Here is a 16148-nt window from a genome sequence, read left to right on the forward strand (position 1 = left end):
CTTCCAGTTTCCTTGCCTCCTGACTTTCTAGCTTTTGGGACAAGTGAAATCTTTTCTTCGTCGGACTTTACCACGGTCCTAACCAACGCCACAATATCGCAATTTTCTACTAGTTCTCGTGGCTGTGAATTTTAAAAAACCTTGCCAAAAATACGTCGAAGCTCGGCTGTTTAACACGCTTCGCATCGGACCGATTTTTGGATACTTTCCATTCAGACCGCTACACTTAAATCCTTTTCCTCTTGACCTATGCCTCACATTTTTCACAATAGTAGAGATACATTGTACAAAGGCATAAACGAGAAAGGGGTGTGATTAACCCTTTGCGCTCCAAAAGTACTTCACTAGAGATATTCAACATTTTCCGATGAGATACAGACGTGTTCTGAAAGCCACTTAACGAGACAGTGTGCATACATTAAGAAGTATAGTTTTCTTTATTCAACATTTCAAATATTAATGCATTATAGAAAACTTAACATTAAGTATTAAATGTTACGATTTTATATGTACTGAATCAAGCGGCCACTGAGACACATTAGACAACAAATCAATTAATTTCATTTTTAAGTTCAAAAATCGTGCCCGGAAACGCAATTTTCTTTTTAATTCTTTCTTTCGACTTGTTCGGGCCATGAAAAATCGTACACAAAATCAACTTACATGTTACCTAGACTGTTACATTATTTTTGTTCAATGCATCACCGAAGAATAATTTATTTCTTAATGAAAGTACGCAGAACGGCTATAGCCGTAATTTGCCTACACATCGCGACAAAATGGACGGCTATAGCCGTCGTTCGCGGCAATGGGTTAACAAACGCGTCATTGAACATTCACTCTACCAATCGACAAACTGTCCCGAACGGAAAGTTCAACGTGGAGCGCATGCGCCGGAACGTGACCGACGCGATCGGAGGACAGAGCGCGGGGCCACGGAAAAATCGGATGTCCCTTCTTCAATTGGTCCAGTCGAGTTTCCCCGGCGACACGAGAATAAATAACGAGTTCCTCGCGAAAGGAAAACCGTTATAACGTGCATACCCGGTGTCGGCATTAAATTCGCGAAAGTAGGTCGTGCACTTAGATCCGCGATATTGAATGGGAAAAAATGAATGTAACGAAGAAAGGGTGGCCGGCGCAACGGGGTTGGTTAAAACGCGACCGCCCGCGCGGCGTTAGCCGTTTGCCGTATGAACCATGGGGCTTAACGAAAAGTTATACCCCGGTACTTTGCATTTTCGTTAAAGGGGACACGCCGCGTTAATCCCCCGGAGTCCCGATACGTTTGCGACGCGGCGCCGCATCGAAACCGGGCCACCAGCGACAAAGGGAGACTTTTATCCAATGATTTCTCACGGCGAGCGTGCAGCGTCGTGGCATAATTTCAGTTTTAAACGAGATAGAACACGTAGCGCGTTATTGAAGCTAAGTTTATCGTTATAGCGCGACGCACGCGTACGCCGCGGCGAAGCGGACGGTAAAGCGGACGGTGAAACGAACCCTACGCTCAAAGAAGCCGTGTAAATTTTCCTTCGCCGAGCCAACGAAACGCGAGATCCAAGATACGCTCCTTCGCGGAGGGAACATGGAATACATTGTTGCGAGATCGTTTCGTTAAATCTCGGTCGTGTAGAAACTCTAACGCGTTGGCCAACTTTTTTTAAATTCTTCCCGTAGATACCATTTACAGTGGCGTTAGCAGTCCCCGGGCGAATCGTTTTCGGTTGAAAACGCTGTCGAGCTCTTAAACGGACTTTTGAGAATTTCTTTGCGGAAATTACAAACGTGAATACATTAACACGTTCGCTACCGGCGTCACGCATTCGTGACGGCAGCAGTGTTGTATTTTATATAAAGAAAATTACATTATTTCTATAAATATTGCTGTTTAAGGTTAAAAGCCACGGCATTATATTTGGGGACTCAATGATTCGTTTCAGTTTCGTTTCTTCAGTATTTTGTTTAGAAGATTTGTTGAGTCGAAGAGAATATTACAAATGCGGAAATCGTCATCGAAATGAACGCTGGTAGAGAACGTGTTAGGTTCGAATTGGTTTAAATTTCAGCTTAGGTGTTACTTAATCAACTTCTCTGGTAATTGCTTAAGGCATGAGTACCTTTTTAGTCATTGCGGAGGAGAACATCAAGGAATGGGTCATTTTGACCTATCTGATAGTTCTAATAGGAGAATTGTTATTTATAATAGGAAACAAGCATCATTTTCTTTTTTAAAAGGTTTGACTTTGAACATGCTGAATTATTCATTTGTAAAAAAGTATGTATGAAGAACAGATAGTATTGATCTTTTTACAGTGTCCTCTCATGCAATATGTCCTTTATGTATCATACTAACAAAAAGTTCTTAAGGTCTTCAGTCTGTAAGAAAAGTTCCAAAAACGATCTGGCCAAGAACTTTTGAACGTCACTGTATGTGGTTCGTTAATAGTCAACGTTTTTCTCTTTTCGTGATTCAAGCTTATAATTACAACACCTATTATCAAACTCGACAGTTTTTACTAAGTTTTCACAGTACCACTGATGAGTCCCATATTACAAATAGAATATTTATTCAGTCTGTACCATAGCACCACCGGCGAATCCCCCGATGGCCAACGTAAATGTAAAAGACGAGAGAAATTCGAAACCCGCTAGAACCGTGTTAATGGGAACGAGCCCGGTAAAACGGTCTCTTCGATATTTTATACGGCACCCACACATTTGCTATTCGCTTTCGTGCTCTTCGCAAATATCAAGAGCCGACATCGCCGCGATAATTGGCCGTGATTTCAGTTGCGTCCGACCTTTGCTACCGACTCGAACCGCCCCGCATGCGCGATTTCTTCCCGATTCCCCGCGTCGTCGCGAGCTCGTTAATAGAAAAACTGTCTATCGACCATCCCCATTCTGCCGCACGGCAATCGCGGAACGGAGGACACGTAAATTTCGAATGTTTCGTCGAGAGACGCGACGTCCGTCTGTTAACCGTCCCGAAGTGCCGATAAAAGTTCGCGTTAACGTTCGGACGGCACGTACCCGGGGAAATCGAGACAGGAAGATAGGATGATAAGTCGGCGAGGGTACAGACCTTATAGGCGGATGACTAACGGGCCGTGCGCGGAATGTTGCAGGGGCAGCAGCCGCAAGCGGAAGACGAGAACACGCCGCAGAAGAGGGTGGACAAGATCTTCGATCAAATGGACAAAAACCACGACGACAAGCTGACGCTCGAGGAGTTTCGGGAGGGCAGCAAGGCCGATCCCAGGATCGTGCAGGCGTTATCGTTGGGCGGCGAGTAATGGCGAGGCTCGCCGGGACCGAGCGGCGACGAGTCGCTCGTCGGAAATCGGACGACCGTGCGGCCGCCTCGATCCGTTCGTCGGAGGGGGCAGAGGATTCCGCACGATAAGGTCAAGCGAACCGGGCGGTCTTAACGCAGCACCCCCGTAATCGATCAAACCGGTGCACGCATACGCAGGTACTCCGCGAGTCGCCGCGACGCGCGACTCGTTCGAGCGCGGCGCGATCAATCTTTTTCGAATAGTTCTCTTTCTCCTTTCTCTTACGCAGAAACGGTTTCATTCCTGTTTGCGCGATCGTTCCGATAATCGTGCGATGATATTCTTAGAAATCGTAGATGTTCTCGAGTAGTGGAAGTCGAGTAGCCGCCGATTTTCTAGTTCTTCGTACTTACAATTAACCGAGCGCCCGACCGTTCCGCGCGGACGACGAACGGAGCGAGCAGCGACGGTCGAACGCGCACCTGCGAACGAACCCCGCCGAGATGGTCCGCGAAAACCGAGGGTGGGCCGAATCGATCGGAAGCCCGGTTATTTTCATTCCCTTCCGACGGATATAGTCCCGCGAACTCTCGATGCTGGAAACAGAAGCGATAACGTTTCGTCGCTGGCAGAGGAAGAGTGACGATCGCGATCATTTAAAAACCGCGGCCGCGGAAAGAGATGACGATTCCGTTACGCGTCCGCTCGGATGCGACGGAGAACAAAGTTCAGCCGTCAAGCGTTCGCCGCGCGGCTTGCTCGAAGAAACGATATCCTGGGGATTAAAGTTGACGCCGACGATGGAAAAGGGGAGCTCGCGTCGAGAATAGACGGGTACAATTACGTTGCCCGCTTATCGATTCCCCGCGGCGCGTTTGCGTTAAACATTCGCGGAAGATTTATCGTGGATCGGTGCGCCGTGCATCGTACATCATACATCATGCATCGCGCGTACCGCGTGAAAAGCTTGCTGCTTTCAACGGAACCGCGTAATACTCCGAACTATGGACGATCAATTATATTTTCCGTTTGATCCTTTTCCGCGCGAGATACGCTGCCCGGCAACTGCGGACCGCGAGTCCGTCGAATTCCCGAGTGAAAAGGTTCAACGAGGTATACGTTTCTTCTGCGCTGACCCGATATAGTTGCGCGTTGAAAGAAAAGGAAACGGAAGAACGGCGATGAAAGAGGCTGGGAAGTGATTAGAGTAAGAGGGAAGTGGAGAGGGTGAGTGGTTCCCGGAGCGGTTTTAACTCGACGGGCCGCGGGCGGTCGAATACGCGAATCGCGCGGCGCCGCGGCGGCGCAATGGCCATGACGGAGCTGGAACGGAACGCGGCGGATTCGAGAGGAGAAATACACAGGGAATGGCTCGAGTTTGGCGGGAGGCGTGGATCGGCGGGCTAAAATTTCCCGACCTTTCAACCGCTTCGCTGTAATACCGTTTCCTTACTCCTCTTTCCGTCTTCTTCCGCTTTTCGGCCCGCCGCTCCGGCGAAGAAGTCGATCCCGTTCACCTCCTCCGCGCCTTTTATCCTCGAGCATCGACATTCTCCTCGCCTACCTCGCAGCGGAACGCAAATTTCGTTTCCACTTACAAGATGGAAGTTTCCCGCGGTCGATATCGCGCGTCGATGGGGAACGAGCGACGGGAACCACCGACCATTTGTCGGAATCGCGTAATCTTCCCGGCAGGAGAGCGAATATTTCTGTTCGTGCACGTCGAAGCTCGATGAATTTCAGTTTTCACGGAGACGACCGCGACGGAAGTGCGCTCTTTCAGTCGCGTTACGTATTTACACCGGATGTCGGGGCTCGGTGTCCCTTTAAAGAATCACTCGGCAGCGTTGCGTTTGAAACTTCCAGTGCCTTGTCCAGGGGACGACGAGTTCGTTAAAAATTCAAGGCTGTTTCGCCAGCAGTTTCGCGAAAATAAAGGGGGAAACCGGACAAACAAACCGGAAAGCAGCTCGTCTCGGCCCTCTCCTTTGCTTTACGCTTTTCTTTCCGCGTCGGTCGCGTTCGGGGCGATCGTAAAACGGCGAGGAATTTCTAAAGAGAACGTCTCGTCGATGTTGGAAACTTCTTTTCCTCGTCGCTTCAGGTTCCCTTGAATCTGGAATATCCGCGTGTAAATCGGAATTTTTGGAATTCGAACGCGTGATCTATGCGCGAAGCAAAGTTCGACGGTCGAAATTCGCGCGTCGGCTGCGATAGCGATCGAATGGAAATAACGAGCTTCGAATCGAAGGGACGCGTCGAGGGCAACCGACGCGAAGCGGTTTATCGAGATTGTTAATTAAAAATCGAAACGAGTGTTCGGGAACGCGTGCGGCGAAATCGAGTTTCATACGGTTCCTTTTTTACACGAATCTCGTTTTTACGCGGTTCGTTAGCGAGCTCCGCTCCTCCTGCCGCTCGTTACGCGAGAGCTACGTTCCCCAAATCCCTCCACGCTATCCTCGTTTCGACGAGTGGTAAGTAGCCTCCACGCGATCACCGTTATCTCTGTAGGTACTTACCCCGACACGTCGACTGCCGCGGTGCTCGTTGATGCCCGGAGCTTCGTAATTACTGGAAAATAATTATAATACGCGTGAGAAAACTGGTGTCGAATAAAAATCTTCAGCTAGCTAAATAACTAGACATTGACGTAACGTGAAAATCACGATGACAAATTAATAATTCCTTATCTTCGTTACAAAAGAATAAGCGATACATAAAATGCAGATGTTTCTCGTGGCAGTCAACGCGTTAAACGCATCCTCATCCGAATCTTTGAAAAACTGAAATTCCCGGGAGGCGAAGCACAGTGCGGCTACAGACGAAACCCTAAAATACGACACTCGCATATTGAAAATTAAACGTTACCAATGTATTTCTGAGTAATCCCATACAAAACGATTTTCACTTCAAAAATCAAAATTTTGAGCAAACGCCGTTTCTCTATTTATATAACGTCGGAATCGAACAGTAAAATATCCATTGTCACTGAAGAAACTTGATAATATCCCCATAACGTGAATAAAAATACAATCGCCGTGTGCTTATCTTCATACCTTACAACTTTTGTCTGAAACATTCTTGTCTATGGCTCATACTTCTCAAGTTATCGAGTTTTGTCCAATGGCCGTTTGGCCGCACCGTGCGGCGCTCGAACGATACATTCTTATATCGATAGTTCGCCGAATTTTCGGATCGGTGGTTGGTCTCGAGGCAATTCCCGTCCGGTCGATACTCGATTTCGTGTAAGCAAACCGGTGGCGAGCTTCACCTCGAAAGACTTTCGCGTGTTCGTCGGGTCGACAATGAAATGCACTCACCGTGAAAGGGTTAATTAAACGGCATCATGGGCGTCCGTTGTGTAGCGCGCCTTCGGGAGCAGCAATTAATCTTGAGCTCTTCCGTCCTAGAAATAATTCTCCGGGGAATTTCAGCCGCGTCGCCGCGTCACCGCGACCGACCGAAAGACACCGCGCCTCCCCGTTAGCGTCCTATTTTTTTCCCTCCGTGGCGCTCCGACGAATTCCGTCTTCGGTATTAATGCACCCTCCTTTTCACCGTGAAAGTCAACAGCGCCGGTTCGTCTTCGCGAAACGAGGGAGCGGGCGTTGTAGACTCTCCGGGAGCTCATCGAATTTGTACCGGCGCTTCGCGGCTTTTTAATTTCTCGCTCGGAAACGGCGCGGCTCCATTTTCCTCGAGCACCGGACTACATCCCCATAAATCCTCTAGCTCGTTTCCGCCATTCCTTTCCGCCTACCCTCCGTAAATTGTTGCGTAAGAATGCCCGCCCTCGGCGTCACGGAATTTTCCGTTCGAATAGAGATCGACCGTTCAACGCTGCTAACATCGGGTCCGCGACGCTTATCGCTCTATCGGCCGCTCTTGTTTAGAACGTTTTACCCGGGCCCCCGGTATTCGCGGTATTCATATTGCATCGCGAACGCGAGAATCTCGTCGCGGAGGCCAGCTTATTCCGGCCCGACCTTCCCATTTGGCATTTTGCGATCCTCTAGCGCGTTCCCCCTCGTTCCCGAGCTGTAATCGCGATCACGCGAACCCAATTACGCGAATGATTTAACTATTTAACATGCCGGTTAACGCGAAATATTCTCCCGGCGATTGCTTCCCGGCCGGTCCGCGTCGTTAGGAGATAACGGAATTCTGCGAAACTTTGCTCGCCAAGCGTACTGGGAGTTGCAACGGTTTTCGCTACTTTCGTTCGCTCGATGCAGTTACGTTCACGCGAACGCCAGCCTCTGGTATCGTTAATTCTTTTCAATTCCGAAATCTCGTTCCCCGTTCCCTCGCGTTTCGTTACCCGATTTCCTCCCGGTTACGCGCGGCGCGCGGCGAATTGATTTACCAAAAACGCAATATATTTTCCGCGGGAAACATTGCGAATCGAAACAGCCAAAGTCGCTTCTGATTCATCCTGGCGCAGCGACCGTATCGAAAACTTCCTCTCCGCCCCCGAACTTTCCCTGATTTATGCTGGCAACGCGAAACGCCTGTTTCGGGAAATCTCGAGTCGCCTCCGAATATTGCACCGATGATCTAGTAGCTCTCTTTCCTTGTATTCTTCAACCGTACACACCTACTTCTACCAACGTACACGGACTACTTGGCGGACGATTATCCGGAATCAAACGACGCGTTCCCGAGATTGAGATTATTCCGGAAGTGCAAGAACGAAAAGAGAAAAGACTGAAACGGTTTTCCTCTTTCGCCCGTAATTTCCTGCACCGCTCGAAGCTTCTTTTCCGGTGCAGTGGATCGGTCTCCCGGATCGTGCGCGGTACAATTTCGAAATCGAGTTTCCAAAGCGATTCGAAAAATTAGCCGAGCATCCAAGTGAACTTCGCGACGACCGTTGTTCATTCGAAGTTGGCTGTCGGCGGAATTCATCGAATATTCGACGATCTTTGACCGCTGTTCACGCGACGCGATCCTCGTGAAATCCTGGAACGCTCCCTTCGTGCGACGCCCATTGAAAAATCCCGCTTATTGGCAAACTTCCCAGTCCTCCCCTTCCTTTCCTCCCGTCGCCTTCGAGATTCTACGAGCTCGCGTTACCGCTGTCGGCGTCGTTGCCGCCCAAAATGATTCGTCTTCTGTCCGACTTATTTTACTCGATTAATTGAAACTCCCGTACCGCTCGAGCCAGCATGCGAAACGACGATATCGCATACATTACGTACGTACGTACTCGTATAGATCGTGAGTCGGTTTTCGGTTGGCGCTGCCTCGGATTAACGCACCCGCCGCATTCGAGCCGTCGCAATCCCAATCGTGGAAAGAGTCCGCTCGGTTGCCGGTGCCGGGTGGCGCGAGCGTAATACCTTTTCCGTGTCGATGGTCTTATGTAAATTTCAGCGGAGCGATATAAACTGACAGAGAGACGGGCGAGTAAGCAGAAGGTAAACATCTGCGGCGGGGAGATGTGTGCCCGAGCTTCGAAATTGGCGATTCGCTGGGGATCTTCTCTCAGATCCGGGATATTTCCCTTCGTACCGCGAACTTTGAAGAACCCTCGTTGCCACGCGAAACACGTTCGAGCGGATTCGTTGATTCCTCGCCGCGTTCGATGCCTGTCCGACTTTAACTTTGTCTATCTACCTATCTATCTAGCTGTTTATCGCGTCCCCCTTCGAAAACCCGCTTAACCATTAACCCATACCGGACGAACGCCGACGTTTGATCAAACTTCCATGTTTGGAACAGCAAGTTGCAGGCAAACGATTTAACTATTCAAACAGCGAGAAATCAGTATAGTTTCCTTATTCTCTTTGATTTAAGCGTTCGATATCTAATTTAAAAGAATCTCTTCAACCGCAAAGGGTTGAATTCGAAAGGAAATTTAAAGCACTTACGCTGGGTTGCGTATAAGTCGGAGAAACCTCGCTGGAAATCATACACGCGACGCTGCGGTGTATGGAACGTTAAAGTTTACGTTTACGATGCCCTTTCCGGCGATATTAACGAGCGTGCTCTCCTTTCTACGGTTTCGCGGTCGATGGAAGACGGGAACCTCCGGATGGAACATACCTGTTCGCCCCTGCCAGGTTTTCGACTCACTTGTTGCGCCGCGATCAAAAGTGCAACGAGAGTTTCGCGTTGAACGAAGACGGGGGAACGCGTCGCGAGACAACGACGCTCCTTTGCGTCTCCGGAGTAATACGACCGGCGCTCCCATTTACTCTTCGTTGCTCGTACGCGTGAACGGCGGAGGTTAGCGCGTATACCTTCTTCTTTGTCTATCTTACGATCTATAGCGGAAAGGAACAAGGTAAGAGGCGTAAAACATACTGTACGATTAGATTATACAGAGTCCGGGCGTCGCGTCGAAGGCTCGAGGGAACCTTCGCGAACGCCTCGCGTCGATAACCGCCGGAAAATCGACGAAGCGTGCCCCGTCTCGATGACGGCGCGTCGCGACGCTGAGTACCCGTATGCGTGATACACGCCGCAATTTTTCGAGCACACTTTTTCCAGCTTAAACGCGTACGTTCTCCACGGCCGTCGAGGCGGTCCACGGTTAGATCTCGATCTCGCCTACGTTTCGACGGACGAAGGGGACAGGAGAACGAGACGACGCGCTTGCGTCGAGCGCAGCCGGTGATCGGTCATCGATCTAACAGTAGCAATAATCGAAGAACTTTGTTAGCGACGTTAAGATGGAATTTCAAGGGGTCGATCGTGAGCGTTAACGATAAGTCAGACTCAACTTCTCCAGCCGCGATGCGACGGATTCGAGGGATCCTACTCCCGATCGACGCGCGCGCCGCTCGGGAGGATCCTTCGTCCGTGGTGATAGAAACGCCGATGGATGTCCGGATAGAGCGCGAAACCACGACGATCTTTCGAAACTCGTATTCGCAGCGAAGAATCGACGCGAGGATCGACGAGCCCAGTCACCGATCCGCCGCAGACAGGAAAACACAGAGTTTTAACGAGCTGTTCGCGTTGTTGAACAAACTCGCGGTGAAACTTCCGCGGTGGAATCAGCTTTGCTTCCAACTGCGAACTGAAAATGGCATTACGAAACGAACGCTGGCTGGCTGGCTGGCTGGCTTAGTTGACCCATCGCGCCTCGCGCTTCGCGTTTAGCGCGTCGGTGGCAGTCAACTCGATCCTGCTAAAGCAATTTTTAGTTTGCTCGACTGCCGCGTGAAAATCACGCCCCTAAACAAAGAAACCGTTATATTTTTCTATTTGTTCCGATGGTTGCCGGAGGATCGTCGTCGTTCGCCTCGGTCAACGCCGGAGACATTTCGCGGAAACGTATATCGACGATTCTTAACCTTTCCACCGCTTTTACGCCTCGATCTCGATCTCGATCGAGTCCGGTTCAACGGCGCCGCCGCGTCGTTGGCTAGCCGCGCCGCCTACCATATGGCTTTCATCGTTTCCGCAACGTCGATTTCGAATACCGTCGAGTAATTACCGCGGTCAGACGAAAACGGTCCCGCACACCTTTCTCTTTCAGTTTCCCCTCGTTTCGATCCGAGGATAGAAAAAGTCACTCGCCGTTTGTCAGAGGCGGCGGGGAATGGGATAATCGCGCGGGCTGCACTACTCTCGTGGCTCGGTCGAGCGAAATCGAAGCGAGGACAATTTCGGGAAGCCCGCTCTCCAGTCGAATTCTCCTTGTTCGCGACGGGACCGCCGTCGCGTTCGATCGTTTCGAATTCATTCGTGCTCGCCGCGAAACCGCGTACACCGTGTCTCGAGGTTAAGAATCACCGATGTGCCTGAACGTTTCGCCGACGATCCGCGTTCGATCGTCGGCACGCCGCTTGTACGCTGCGTACCCGACTCGAGACAATTAATCGAGGCGAATCGATTTACATTTACTTATATTCGTATGTAAGCGGGTCACGCGAACTAAGAATTGTTTTAAGTAATTTTTACATTTTCAAGGGGAATTAATAATGGTAAGAGATCGAATTCCGCTTAGCGTGATTTCTAGGTGCTTTCCGTGTAAAATTCTCGTAATTAGGCTTCGTCGAGCTAGAGTGTCCTCCCTTCTCTTCCTCACTCTCCTTTCTCTCTCTCTCTCTCTCTCTCTCTCTTTCTCTTTCTCTTTCTCTCTCTCCCTATCTATCTCTCTACTTCTCTACCTCTCTTTCTGCATCCCTCTTTTACTTGTCGACAGCGCACGTACAAAGGAGGAAAACTTTTCAGTGCAGATTGAAACAAGGTAAGCGAAAGGAACGGAAGAAAGGCGGAAGAAGCGGGGGATAAAAAGAGAAGCACGCTGAGGGCCGGTCTCTGACGAGCACTCGATTACTAATGATCCAAAGGAAGATCGAGACCAAAGGAAAGAAAATTCGCAACACTGTATTCTCGCGAGGTGAACGTTTAAAGGTGCACCGATTAAAACGTCATTCTTGGGATTGATCAGAGTTTACGTAACGACCATCTAAAAGTACTTTTTAACGAACGACAAGAGTGCTGCTCAACGAGAGATGAGAAGAAGAACATGAAACAGAGGCTCGATCATTTTCAATGATACAGAAAAATGTTCGCAGTATTATTTGTCCATTCTTGCATTCGTGAATGCAACCACTTATCTCGTGCAGCTGAAACTGCATCACGTCGTGCGAATGGTAACGGTCCCGATCACAGAGATCGTTTCGCGACTTTCATTTGTTTCCCGAGCGACCTTTATCGGTGGCACGAAAATCAAAGTGCCGATACGTTTCAACGAAATGTCCAGCAGCTGGCTTCCCTTTTTACTTTCGCCTCTCTTCTCTCTTTGCTCTCCACTGTGTCTCTTTCCTATTTTCTCTTTCTTCTTCCCTCTTCCGCCTGTCCCCTCTCTCTCCCGCTTCTCCACACCACTTACCCCCATTCGAGTCGAACGTCAATCCCAATCCCGATTCGTTCTCATTCCGTCTCTTTTTCCTGTCACTCGTTCAACGCACCGACGATTTTAAAGGAGAAACCTCCTTGCGCATAAAGTTCAAAGGAACTATTCTATTATAGCATAACTAAAGAAAAATATCTTTAAATGCTGCAAATTTAAAGAGGCTACTCTAATGCGTACCGTTATACTTGTATCGCTACTTGTATCGCTGTTATTACCGCCTAGTTATAATACTAAACGCTAATCTACTGTTATTCTACTTACAGCATCGTGACAAATTTTTCCGTCTGAAACGCGTTCTTGTACTCTTTCACTGGACTAAACGCAGAAACGAGACGCTTCTCGAGAGGAAATACGAGTACACACCGACGGGAGCGTAGAATACGCGAGGATACACGTAACTACACGGAAACTGAATACACGACGAACACACACGAACACACACGTGCACCCGTGTGCACCCCGGACAGATTCAGACACATCGGCGCACAAGCGAGAGCACCCGCGTGCACGTACACTCACGGCCGCAGCCACACGAACACACACGACAGACGGGCACGCATACGAAACGACAATGATACACGCAAGGTAATACACGTGAACAATTACAAAAAAAAAAAAAACGTCAAGGTCATTGTTTTACGAACTTTCTGTGATAATTATTAACAATCACTAAATACGAGGAGAATCACTTATCGCGGGATGACAGAAAAATGGTTGGACAAACACGTCGGATATATACAGTACAGTAACGACGAACGGAATCGCGCGACGGAGACTGGGAAACGAGGACAAATAGGAACCGCGGCGCTCGATTAAAAAAAAAAAACAAAAGCGGTCTTGTTACGCGATAACGTTACTGTTCCGTAGCTCGTTGATGAATCACGGGTCCGTCGATGATACGTCGTTTTCGATCGATCAACGACGGAAACGCGCGAGAGATGAAAATCGACACGCGACTTTGAAATGTTGCTCGGTTACCACGAAAATCTAAGCGCATTGTTATTTTGTATGGTTCCATGCGTTTTTTCTAAATGACGACGACGTCGTAACACACGATAACCGGTGGTGATTAATAAAAATAACTTGAAGCACACGCGAACACGACGCACCGTCGGTTGCTGGGAACCTGGCACTTGTGACGCGACAGGGGCGTACACGGTTGCTCCGAGAAATCCAATTGCGAGTCTAGAAACGGCTTTTCGCGCTCTTTGTCGCGTGACCCGATTAACGTACGCGAGCGCCTCAGCCAGTCATGTACCAGAGCCGAAAGTTCGCGTGGGGAAGGCGTGCGCCTTCGAATCCGACCACTCAGACGAGAGTGCCAGGTCGCCAGCAACTGACGGTACTACCTTTTCGATCCTCCGATTCAGATCGTGCCCGGATTCCCGAGCGCCAACCCGTTCCCACGCGATTCGAACCTTCTCGTTCTATACAGGCTTCGTCGATGTCGTTAAAAGATTACTGAAATCTATCGTTCGTGAAGTCCACGGTAACGATACTCGCAGAACTTGGCTCGGCTGCAGCACGTTCCCGAAGATTTACATGACCAGCCGCCGCCGCCGCCGCCGCGTGAAATTCAATCGATGAAGTTCCTCGGTGCGTCGCATGTCCTCGCGCAAAGCTTTTATCCTCAGCTGCAGCTCTTGAATCCCCATTTCAGCGATCTTCACCTTTAACCGCTTCTCCTCCGTCTGCAACGCAAGATTATCGTCCCAGCAGGATTTCGGTTTATCGTCGAGCTAATTGAAACCTGGCGTCTCGAACCTCGAGCTGCTGCAGAAGCAACTTGTGCTTCAGCTGGTTCCGGTAATCGGTCAGGAAAACGTAGCTCTTCCTTGATCCGAGAGCATCATGTTTCGCGTCGGAGTGTTTCCTTGGGACGTCAGCCGCGTTCTTTCCTCGATTCTCGACGGAAGCTGGTGGATTCCCTTTCAAGAACTCGTCAGGATGTTTGCCGCACGGCGAATCCTTCTCGGTGCGCTCGAGCGAACGACGTTCCCCGTAACTCGCTTGAGAATATTAGAAATATATCGGCAAAATATCGATCGTTTCGCGACAGACCGGATAAGGCAGCGGTTTCTTTCGCAGACGGAGCACGCGTTCGAGCAACGTTCCGCTCGTAACGGAAATAACGATCGCTTTACAGCCCCTCGCCTGCGTCGGCGTTACTCACGCGTAAATCCGAATCCGCGCGATCGTTCCGTTCCATTGTATCGCGCGAGTTGGAACGACCTTCCCAGGTGCGCTTCTGTTCGCCAGCCCGCCGTAAAGCGATCGCTAAAGTCCAAAGAGGAAACGCGCGACGGCTCTCCGCGCGAGAAGAAAAACGCCTGTTACTTACTTGAGTCGTTCAACGGCACCGTATCCGAATGCGATTCGTGCGTTTCGTCGAGCACGCTTCTCGAGACGCGTTCATTGTCCTCGGGATAAAGGACCGACACGGTAACGCTGTTGTTCGAGATCTTCGCGTTCGACACCACGATCCGATTCTTCGTTTTACGTTGATCCTTGCCAATTTCGCTTCTCTCGTCGAAATCGCCGGTTGCGAGATCCGTGTAATCGTTCGAGGCCCAGTCCTCATCCTCTCTTTCCGTCTTGATTCGCGAGCTGTCTTAAGATCGAACGTGCACACCGGTTAATATTTATCGTCGCGTGGAAACGACTGTCGCCTATCCTCTCGGAAACAACGGATACTCCGGCGAGAAAGAAAACGAGGTACCGATCACGTCGTCCGAGGAATTCGACTTCCAGAACGAACGAACGCTGTCCTCGCAGGTTTCGATGGTTCGGCATCTGGATCGGATCGGGGAGCTCCCGGGACGATCGGTTATCGGCGCAGGAATTTCCGGAAATTTCGGCGTAGACCGATGTTCCACTTTGATCCGGTGTCGATTCCATTCAGGGGACTCGCTCGTCGCCGACGACGAATTCCCGCACTTCTTGCTGTCCTGCGGAACGATGGATTGGGGAAGTGAATCGAAACGGGAGAACACGAGACGCGGAGACGACTGTTCGCGTTGTAAATACCTTTCCCATTGCCTTGGCCTTTTTGCAATGGTACTTGTAGTTCTGCCAGTACTTCTTGAGCTGCGCGGAGGTCTTCCGCGTGAAGCCCATCTGTTTGAATTCGTTCTCGATGGTCGCCCAAATCTTCCTACGGGCCAGCGTCGAGGTGCTCTTGTCCAGCAACGGGGCGTATTGTTTCATTAAGGACAATAAATGAACCCGTTCCTCCTTATCGAATTGATTCTTCTTTCTGTCGGTCTCCGGCAAATTACGCCGCATTCTCGGGGAATTCTATCGGAAACCGATGCGAAGTCCGACGATGAGTGCAGGTCGTATATCGATTCCGCTCGCCGGCGATCTCAGGCTTTCCCGCTGACTCGGCTGAGCTGGCGAAGCTCCGTTTCGATTGGAAAGCTGCGAAAACCGAGGCTTAAGACCGTCACGATCGCTTCGAGTCACACAGTCCGTCTTGACGGAAGCACGGCTGCTTTTGTTTCAACAAAACAGGCCGGCGAGAGCGATTCGCTCTTCTTTTCCTTCGCGTCACGATCGAGCCTCAGTAGCTTTGCCCGACTTTTCTACGTGCGTCGTAAAAACAGTGGACGCTCGATTCGTACCTCCCGATGATCTCTGGCCCCAAACGCGTGGCGTGGTTCACACCACTGAATCCTCCGGCGTCGATTCCAATTTCGATTCCGAGGAGATCGCCGTTCGAAGAGATATTCTAAAATTCCATTTTCCTGGAAAGAGAGCGTCGCGTTCGCACTTCTTTCATTTGCATCAAATCGAACCGCGTAATTTGTAAACGGACAGCTCGAAACGGATGGCCCATTCCTCACGAGAAGAGCAGCGTCGTTATTCCGTATTTGTACACAGCCTCCGCTGCGGCTGTGAATTACCCGTAATTATATACACTCGAACCTCTCAACTTTCTACCGTTCAAATTTCGCCGCATCTCGTTTGCGATCGTTGCCTCGATGTGT

The 16148-nt window shown here is 49.9% G+C and overlaps 2 protein-coding genes across 3 annotated transcripts in view; one reads left to right on the forward strand and one right to left on the reverse strand.

Annotated features, from left to right (window-relative positions):
- The window catches only part of LOC116430411 (frequenin-2), a 45153-nt gene extending 31901 nt beyond the window's left edge, over positions 1 to 13252 (forward strand). For both annotated transcript variants that reach the window (XM_076368953.1, XM_076368954.1), the window contains exon 8: positions 3132 to 13252. In XM_076368953.1, coding sequence (XP_076225068.1) covers positions 3132 to 3299 — 168 coding nt within the window. In that variant the 3' untranslated portion in view covers positions 3300 to 13252. The remainder of the gene's footprint in view (positions 1 to 3131) is intronic.
- A 1-nt stretch (position 13253) lies between these two features.
- On the reverse strand, positions 13254 to 15444 carry LOC143174694 (uncharacterized). Its single transcript, XM_076368994.1, has 5 exons — positions 15187 to 15444; positions 14879 to 15107; positions 14501 to 14770; positions 13924 to 14168; positions 13254 to 13850 (listed from the first exon to the last, which is right to left on the reverse strand). Exons 1-5 carry the CDS (start codon positions 15442 to 15444, stop codon positions 13698 to 13700), a joined length of 1155 nt encoding a protein of 384 aa, XP_076225109.1. The 3' UTR covers positions 13254 to 13697.
- Positions 15445 to 16148: the final 704 nt, after the last annotated feature.

This window comes from Nomia melanderi, chromosome 7 (assembly GCF_051020985.1).
Source record: "Nomia melanderi isolate GNS246 chromosome 7, iyNomMela1, whole genome shotgun sequence".
Taxonomy (NCBI): domain Eukaryota; kingdom Metazoa; phylum Arthropoda; class Insecta; order Hymenoptera; family Halictidae; genus Nomia; species Nomia melanderi.